The 10171-nt window shown below is 16.3% G+C and overlaps 4 protein-coding genes across 4 annotated transcripts in view; 2 read left to right on the top strand and 2 right to left on the bottom strand.

The window, feature by feature from the left end:
• Positions 1-535: 535 nt before the first annotated feature.
• On the top strand, positions 536-2171 carry PGAL8A_00100100 (hypothetical protein; the record flags this gene model as incomplete). The annotated part of the gene is made up of 2 exons (XM_028672655.1): positions 536-560; positions 826-2171. 2 exons carry the CDS (start codon positions 536-538, stop codon positions 2169-2171), a joined length of 1371 nt encoding a protein of 456 aa, XP_028526117.1.
• A 1229-nt stretch (positions 2172-3400) lies between these two features.
• Positions 3401-4142, bottom strand: TRSP (thrombospondin-related sporozoite protein, putative; the record flags this gene model as incomplete). Its single annotated transcript, XM_028672644.1, has 3 exons — positions 3401-3776; positions 3932-3986; positions 4085-4142. The coding sequence occupies 3 exons, from the start codon at positions 4140-4142 to the stop codon at positions 3401-3403; spliced, it is 489 nt and encodes a 162-aa protein (XP_028526116.1).
• Positions 4143-5712: 1570 nt separating this feature from the next.
• On the bottom strand, positions 5713-7188 carry PIEPS15 (parasite-infected erythrocyte surface protein, putative; the record flags this gene model as incomplete). Its single annotated transcript, XM_028672632.1, has 1 exon — positions 5713-7188. One exon carries the CDS (start codon positions 7186-7188, stop codon positions 5713-5715), a length of 1476 nt encoding a protein of 491 aa, XP_028526115.1.
• A 2659-nt stretch (positions 7189-9847) lies between these two features.
• Positions 9848-10171, top strand: part of ARP1 (actin-related protein) — a gene marked incomplete at both ends in the record, with an annotated part of 2867 nt that continues 2543 nt past the window's right edge. The window contains 2 exons of the mRNA XM_028672621.1: positions 9848-9966; positions 10092-10164. Of these exons, the coding sequence (XP_028526114.1) occupies positions 9848-9966; positions 10092-10164 (192 nt within the window). The remainder of the gene's footprint in view (positions 9967-10091; positions 10165-10171) is intronic.

Below are 10171 nucleotides of genomic sequence, written 5' to 3'. Positions count from 1 at the left end.
TCGAAAAAAAAAAAAAAAAAAAAAAAAAAGCTTTAATAAGAAATAAAATTTTCTTCCTTTTTGTTAATAATTTTAATTATATTATGTATATTTAGGATAAATTACATTTTTAAAAGGATTTTTATAAAAACAAACATATTTATTCGAGTGTCTTTTTCTTTTGTCTAATTATTTAGAAAAAAAAAAAAAATTAACATATACAAAATTTATTTTTAAAAAAAATGGAAAATATGAATAGAATGTATAAATAATTTTTGTCCAAAAAAATTATAAAAACAATATTTAGTTAAATGTTACTATGAATGAATAGTTTCATTGCTTGTTTTTAATATATATATGTATGGCTTATTTTTAAAATTTATTTTTTATTATTGTTTATACTGTAATAAAAATAAAATAATAATATACATTGAAAAACTTGAATTCAATTACTTATATAATCAACTTTTTTTTTTTTTTCTATATACAATGTATTATATTTAAATATAGTTAAATAGCTATATTTATTTTATTTTATAAGGTATTTTTTTTTAAAATGGTACCCCTGCTAAAAACCAATGGTGAGATATATAAGTAAAAGACTAACCATGCAATATATATATTCTATTTAGAAGGAATAAAAAAAAAAAAATATGAGAACATCAAATTCGTAAATATATATATGTTTTTAAAAATATTTCAAAAATATAAAATTTCTTTTTATTTTTTTTTAAATATCTTATATATGTAAATCATATTACTAGAAAAGTTATTCGTTTATTTCTTTTTAATTCTTAAAATGTTACTTAAATAGACTTTTTCTATTTTTTTTTTTTTTTTTTTCAGAACTTATATATAAAACTCTTAATTATACTTTAGATATTTTTGAAATATCTAATGAAAAAAAAATGTTAAATATATTTCATAAAATAAATGAATTAATTTATTTAAGAGGAGAAAAAAGTGTTTTAAATGATGGAAATAAAATACATTTTGCGAAATATAGTGATCTAATAAAAGAAATGGAAATATATTGTGAGATGAACAAAAAATGTTTATATTTATATGAAAACAAAGAAATAACTTATAAGTTAATTAAATGTTTTGAAAAATGTTTTAATAATACTTTTATAGATAATAGTAAAATATATCCAATATTTAAATTAAATATAAAAGATTTTTTAAATTTGCATATACATAAACACATAAGTTCACAAGAGTTTCAATTTTTCCTGTTTTTATATTTAGAAAAATTCTTGTATTCTTTTTCTTTATTTTCATACAAATACTCTATTAAGAATTTATCAGAAGGTGTCATATTATATAATTTTGAAAATGTAAACACAGTGGATCTTAATAATGCTTTTTTTTATTTATTAATGAGAGATATAAATTGTATTATTTCAATAATTATTCCAATTTATATTAATACTATTTTAATTTACAAAAGTAGAAATTTAAAGGAAAAGATATATAAGATATATAATTTAATCGAAAACAAAAGTTGTAAAACCATATTTATAGAAGAAGAAGATGATTTATTAGATGTAATTAAATTAGAAAACACTTATGCTCATCATATTACAACAAAAAATAAAGAAAAAAATACTCTTTGCGATTATAACAATTTTTTTTTATTAAATATTATTCTTGATGAAAATCATAATGATACAGAGAATTTTGTGGAACATTTTGATTTAAGTGAAATGCTTATAAAAGCTCATATAAATTTTATGAAAATACATAAAAAATTAAAAAGAAAAATAGAAATTCAAAATAATTATATTCAAAAAAAAAATTCTAAATTAAATTTATGTAAAAATAATTTAGAAACTAAAAATGGGAAAGAAAAGTTAGATGATAAGGAAAAAATGAATTTTCTTGAAAAAAACGTATTTTCTAATATTTTTGATTTTAAATACTTCATAGATGCAGCAAATAAATACCATGAAGATGCTTTAATTAAAAATGAAACAGAAAAAAAAATAATAGACTTTATTACACAAAGTAATTTACATAATAGAAAGATTATAAACAAAAAAATTCAAGATGTCAGTATTGGTGATATGTATATTTATTACAGAAAAAATGAAAGTAAAAAAGAAATAAAGAAAGAAAAAGCATTTATAGATTTAGAAAAAGTTTTTAGGAAAAACGTTACTACTTGCATATTCAGAGATAACTTAAATTAGCTTGATTATTTAGATTAAATTTTAAAAAAATATGAAAAAAAAATTTGGATGTTTAAATTGTACAAAGTCTATGTTAAATTCTATTTCTTATTATGAATTAACAAATGAAATTAATGATAATAGTAATATTGATAATGTTCATACTTCTCCTATTAAAAAATATAGAAAAATCTTACATTAATAAAATTAATATCATAATAATGATAAAAATTTTCTATAAAATTATAGTAATACAAACAACTTTTATCTTTTATCAAAGAGTTAATAGTTTTTAAAAAAAAAATTTGGAAATTGTTTTAAAAAAAACTTTGTTAATAATTTTATTACAAAGATAGGGTATACATTATATAATAATATTTCTTTTGGATGGAAACTTTTTATAAATTTATAAATTATTGTTTTAGATATTTATTTAAAATTCTTCCTATTTACAAGAATTATAAATGAATTTTTCTTATAATTTAATTTATAAATATTGTTGTATTAATATTCATCAACTAAATTAATATATATAGTTACAAATTAACATATGCTATATATTTTTAATTCTACAAGAATTTATATTAATATGATAATATATTAAAATTATTAAATTTTAGGAATTATTTATTAAAATTCAAAAATAATTTTTTTTGTTATTATCTTTGAATTTCTTTTTTATCGTTACATCTTATTATTATTTATTTTATTTTTTTTTTTTTTAAATACACTTATCTGTTTATATTAAAATTAAAGTTTACTAATGTAGATTGTTTTTTCTTTTTTTAAGTATATAAATAACCACAATAATCAGAATAATAATTTTATTTTATGGATAAAAATAAATGAAAAAATGAATAGTTAGAAATATTAATTTTAATAACAATTTTATGCTGGAAAAGGATATATTAAATAATCAATAACCATAAAATTTACTTCTCTATTGAAAAAATGTTAGAACATCGCAATTTTACAAAAGTTGCAATTTTTAAATAATTAAAAAAAAAAAATGAATATATAATAAACATATTGAAAAAGAATCAAAAAAAAAAAAAAAAAAAATGCAAGAAAGATATGTATGTAGAAAATATTAAAATATTGGGATATACATATGACCCTAAAAAAACATAAAGTTTGAAATATAAAGAATTAAAAAAAAAATAACAGAATCACAGAAAATTATATATATATATATATATATATATTTTTATTCTTCTAATTAAATTATATTCAAAATATTACTAACAAAATTATATAATTTTTTTTTTAAGTGATACAATTACACATATTAATAGCAATAGAATATTAACAACAGAAATAATACCAAAAATTAAAAGATATTTTTTTAAAATACTATTCTTTTTTTCTTTTTTTTTTTCGTAATTTTTTGTTTCATATTCATTTCCTTCATAATCAGATTCAGAACATTTCCTTAATAAACAAATACTAGTTTCACTAATTTTAGAACATTCTTCAAAATAATCCTTGTTGCTACTAGTTTTTACTCTCATTTTAACTCCAACATCACATGTTTTTGAACAACTTGTCCACTCAGACCAATGTTCACAATGAGGATTGTCTTCTTTTAATATTCTATTTTTTATAACAGAATCATCATATAATAATCTAAAAAAATAAGAAAAATATTATATATATAAATATTATATGAGACTTTTTTTTTATATAGAAATTTGTAGTGTATTTCTATAAAGGAAGAATGTACATTTTTTTTTTTAAATTTTAATTTAAAAAAAAAAAAAAAAAAAAGAAATTTTAATTACTTGTTTGGTTCAATAAATTTTATTGAAGGATTATCATTGTAACCAAAAATAGAATCTGTATAAAAAAAAAATATAACAAATTTATTGTGAAATAATCTGATAAAAAATAAAAATTTTTTCTTTTTTTCTTTTTTTTATAAATTTAAGATTTACTTAAGTGTGATTTAAATAAATATAATAAGAAAAAGTATATGGAGATATTTATCAACATTTTGAACCATAAGTGTGTTTACAATGCATAGAAAAAAAAAAAAAAAAAAGCCTTTAACAATTTTGTAAAATTTTTATTCTTTTTATTTATATTTTGAAAAAAAAAAAATTAATCTATTAGTTTATATTTCTTTTTTTTTTAAATTTTCCTTTTTGTAACATTAAGGAATAAAAATAATTTAAACTTGTAAAAATGAAATTTACATTTAAAAAAAAAAAAAAAAAAAAAGCCTTTTTATATGTTGCACAAAAATTATAATTCACAATTTTGAAATAGGGAGACAATGAGATTAATTTGTTCTACATGCATAAATGCTTACAAGAACAGATCATATTTTTGTTCTTTTCTCTATTTTTATTGATTTGGTTGATTATATTATGTTGATGTAATATTTTATTACTTTTTTTTTTTTTAAGACAAAAAAGAAAGAAATATTCATAAAATAAAATAAGATAAATGATAAAAAGAAAATTTTATTTAATTATTTTAAAAGAGAAAAAATTAATTTAAAATGTAAGTTAAAAATATTAGAAAACATTTATTTTTCTTCAAAATTACATTTCATATTACCTCATGCAAATAATGATCTGAATTATTCAAAGTTTTATTAAAATAATATCTACATAAAATAATAGTTGTAAATTAAAAATGGTCATTTAATTTTAAAAATTTAACATTTTTACATTACAAAATCTCCAAATTGATAAAAAAAGTATAAGAACTTCACTATTATTTTTTATCCTTGAAATTTTTTTAAATAATTGTTTCATAAAACATTTTTTTTGTTATATCATTCATAAATAAGTTGTATATTAATAAGAAAATAGCACATTAAGATTTATCAAATTAAAAATAATCCAAAACAAATAAGTTGTAATTTAAGACAATTTTCACTAATATGCTCATATAAATTGCAACTTATTTCTCAATAGGTATATTATACAATTCCTTAATTATTTGAAATATAATTTACAGAACAAATAACTAAAAAAAAAAAAAAAAAAATAAGAAAAAAATATTATAATACTTTATGTATTTTATAAAATTTGGTACAAAAAAAAAAAGAAGAAATGCATTTTTGAAAAAAAGTATTAAATTCAATCACTTACAAATAAATGCATATTCATAAAGAAGCTTAAGAAAATAAAGTGACATACATTTTATTAACTATTACAATAATCACCTTTTTCATTTTATAAGTGAAATATAATAAAAACTGTTATTGTATTATTTAAGGGTTACCTAATTTATAATTTTTCCTTGTTTTTCTATATTTAATTATGTAATTTATGTTTTTTCCTCATTAAAATGATAAATGAAAGAAAAGGGAAATTTGAAAAAAAAAAAAAAAAAAAAAAAAAAGATGAACTGTTAATACGATATTTTAAAAAGTGGGTTTTTATATAAATTTATAAAAAAAAAATAATAAAATAATTAAAGTACAATAATATAAAAGGAAAATATTATTATTTAATATATAAACAATTGTATGCGATAAAAATTTAAAAAAAAAAATTATTATTTAATAATATAAAAATCAAAAAAACAAGTAAATAAAATACATATATATTTATAGAATATGTTTTTTCTCTACATCTCTTATTTTCTTATAAATTAAAATTAGAGTTGTAATTATTAAACCAGCAAAACCTATTGAAAAAATATAAGTAGTACTATTTCCTTTGTTTATTATGTTTTCTAATTTTTCTGCCTTTTCAGCTAGCATTTTTAATTCTTGGTTATTATCTATTTTCTTAGTTAATTTATTGGTGATATCTTCAATGTTTTTTCTATGATGCTGTGTGTGAGAATGAAATAAATTTTTTAAACCACTTAATTCTGTTGTAAATATTTTTTGAAAATGCTTTGGATCTTCTGATTTATTTATGCAGCTTTTTTTTATCAATTTTAATTCAGATTGCATGATTTGTATTTTATCTTTCATTGTATCAATATTTTGTAATAATTTTTTTTCATAATTTATTTGATAAACCATGAATTTTTGAAATATTTTTGTTAAAGTTTTTAAAGCTTCAGTATGATTTATTTGATCTTGATGAGGTGATAATTCTTTTAATATATCATTAACTGAACTATTTAAATCATTTGCAGATATATCGTTTTTATTCTTATCATTCAATAATTCATCTTCATTCCTTTCGTTTTCTTCATTTAAATAATTAGTAAAAATGCGAAGTTCCTTTATACCTACAAAAGTAGGCTCATATTTATTTACATTCGTTAATGGTATGTTTTCATCTTCTTTGAAGTTAAAAGCACTAAAACCAATATAATTTTTTTTAGAAATTTGATTTTTTATAGATATACTTTGTTGAAATTCAGAATTTTTTGAATCAAGGAAGGATACACTAATTTCATTATTCTGTAAACTTACCCTTACAGTTATTAAACCATTAAAATGTAATGAATTAAAATTGTGACTTTTTACAACTGATTCATTTACACTTATATCGTTACTTCCGTTGTTTACAAAACCAGATACGATTAATTCATTACCTTTTAATTGAAAAAAAATACCAATACCATTGAATCTTTTTTTTAACCCATACAAAATGAATTCATTTTCATCTAATTCATTATTTTCATTATTTGCATTTTTTATTGAAAATTCATTCTCTAATATCCATAAACCAAAACCATTTGTTTTATTTTCTTCTTCAATATTTGTTTTATAATCTATGGGTTTGGTATCATTCTTTTGGTAATATTTATCATCCAAAGATTCTTTGTAATATTTTTTACGTATATAAAAGCTAAATTCTATAAATAAACTATCTGATATAATAGGCTTATCATGATATAATAAACCTCTTCTATTATATACGTTAGGTATTAGAACTAAATATTCATTTGTGCTTGTTGTTGAATAATCTAAAATCCATCCATTATTTAAATCATTTATGGTAAATGGAGATTTAAACGAATGTAAAGGCAAGTAATTTGTATTCCGCGTTTCGTTTATACACCTTTTTAAAAAAATGCTAACTACTACAATTAAAATATATAAAATTATGTAATTTTTCATTTTATTTAAACAAATTAACTTTAAAAAAATGTAATTAACTCATTAATAATAAAAAAAAACAAACAAGAAAAATATATATATATATATATATATATATACTTTTTTTCTCACAAAATATTAATAGTTAAAATATATAACATATATACAAAGTTGATAATGATGTAAGAAAAAAAAAATTTTAAACAAAATTTAAATATATAAGAAATTAATTTTTTTTTTTTTTCCTTTTTATAGATACTAATAAAAAATAAAAAATGAGAAAAAAGGTCTAAATTTAATTAAAAAAAAAAGAATTTACATGTATTAATTTGAAAAAACCAAAAAAAAAAAAAAAACGGAACAATCATTTAAAATAATTTTTTAAATAATATTATCAATTTTTATGAGAAATTTATAATATTCTTTAAACAAATTGATTTTTTATATTATGAAAGGATAAATTATAATCGAAAAAGTTTTTTCTAGAACTCTCTTTAATGAATTTAAAATACAACTTATTTTTTTATGTATTTTATACATTTTTGAAGATGATAAATATTATGTTAAAACATATTTATTTATGTTTGAATGAGTATCATCATTATTTTTAATATTCTGAAGAAAAAAATATTATTTTTTTCATATATTAATAAAAAAAAATAATTAAAATTATAAAAATTAATAAAAATTACTCTAAAGAAAAAAAAAAAAAAAAAAATGCTTTTTGTGTTTATTTTATTAAGATAGTAAAAAGAAGCAAAATATGATGGAAAATTTAAAAATAAGAAGCTTAGTTTTAATTTATCTAAAATGTTAAAAAGAATAACATAAAAATAATTTTACTACTTTTTTGTTATCCAAAAATAAAATACACAATTTTTTTTTTTAATTATACAGTTGCAAAAAAAAAAAAAAAAATGCTGTCTTGGAGAATTATGCTTATTTGATAATATTCACTTATAAATTATACATATATATTATAAAATAAATAAAAAAAAAAAAAAACTAAAAAATAATATATGAATTAAATCATATTTTCCATAAAAATATCTTAAGTGAATTATATCAGAAATAAAAATATTATTTCTTTTTTTTTTCCTTTAAATATATTTAATTTTAAATTCTCCATAATATGAAGATAGATAATAGGTTTGTTGTTATTTTAATTATTAATCAGAAAAAAAAAAATACTCAATTAAAAAAAAATAAAAAGATTTCTTGTAGATTATTTTTGTAAAAATTCTAGGTTTACCATATTTTTAAAGATAAAAATGACACAGAAAATAAGATAAATATTATATATTAATTTTTTTTTTTTTTAAGATTTTTTGTCTATTCCAGTAAATATTAATTTCTTTTTTTTTTTTTTTTATCTTAGATAAAATATATAAGATATATTAATTTTAATAATCACACTTTTAAATATATTTTTAATATTTAACAATGTTGATAATCTAAAACTTTTAAGTGTACTTTTATTTTTAATATTATCTCTTGATTTAAAACAGAAAACTATTAAAAGAATAAATATATATAAATAATTTTTTTTTTTTATAGAAAATTTAAGTTTTAATTTTTTAAATTTATAAACGCACAAACAATTTGTAATAATTATAATTACAAATATATTTTATTATAAAAAAAAAAAAAAGAATATAATAATATAAAAATAAAAATTAAACAAAAAGGAAAAATAAATATCATAAAAATGAAATGAAACTAGAATAAGAATGCAATAGCAACTAAATCAATATAAAAATTAAATAAAATTAAAAAAATAAAGAAAAAAATACAAATATGAAAAAATATTATATATTCTAAAAATATACATAATGCTACTTACGTACATTGATATTCAAATCCCAAATTATAAAAACTTTTTTAGGCTAAAAAAAAATATATACTTAAAAAGAAATATAAATATTTTCAGACAAAATCTACTAGTTCTTTCGATGGTTTATATATAATTAGATTTTTTTTTTTTTTTTTTTCATAAAAATTACTATATTTAATATTTATAACAATTTTTTTTTTTATATTTACATTATATATATGTATATGCATATGCATATGTATTTTTTTTTTTTTTTTTTTTTTTTTTTTTTGATATATAACAAAATATAGGGAATAAATTTTTTATAAAAATAATAAAAGCAATTTAAAAAGCATACATATATATATTTTTTAAAAAATTTGAAAATAATTTTAACAACTTATATGTATGTTTGTATATATGTGAAATTTTACCTTTACAATTGTTATAGTTCTTTTATATTATTTGTTATTTTCCTATTTTACTTTTTCACACACACACATAAGTGCACACATAAATTGTTCTATTTTATATTTATATATGTAGTTCGTATTTTAAGAAAATTCTAATTTGTTTATTAATATATAATTATTTTAAGAGAAAAGGTATATTAAAAAAAATTTCTTTTTTTTATGAGTATATATATGTAGATATATAGTATTCTTACAAAAACACTTTTAGTTTTTGTATTATGGAAATTTATTTATTTATTTTAATATATTTTCAAAATTATTAATATAAATGGTATTTTTTCCTTTTTTTTTTTTTTTGTAAATAAATTACTTTTCCATATAAAAAAAAAGAAAAAAAAAAAGGATAAAATAAAAATAAAATATATATTCATTATAAGTATATATTATTGGTAGAATGAATGAATATGATAATCAAATATATTCTAATCAGCCTATAATAATTGATAATGGGAGTGGATATATAAAATCTGGTTTTGCAGGAGATGATATTCCTAATATTGTATTTCCATCATAGTATAAATTATATAAATATATTAATATAAATGAATTGAATATATAATAATAAAATATATTAATAAAACATATTTTAAATATTTTATCTAACATTTTTTTAATTACTTTTTTCTTTTTATTTTTAGTGTAGGAAGACCAAAATATAAGAGAGTTATGGCAGGAGCAGTTGAAGGTAATATTTTTGTCGGAAATAAGGCGGTAATAA

Source organism: Plasmodium gallinaceum (assembly GCF_900005855.1).
Source record: "Plasmodium gallinaceum strain 8A genome assembly, contig: PGAL8A_v1_62, whole genome shotgun sequence".
Classification (NCBI taxonomy): domain Eukaryota; phylum Apicomplexa; class Aconoidasida; order Haemosporida; family Plasmodiidae; genus Plasmodium; species Plasmodium gallinaceum.
Note: the sequence above shows the minus strand (reverse complement) of the source record. Positions and strands in the feature narration are given on the sequence as shown.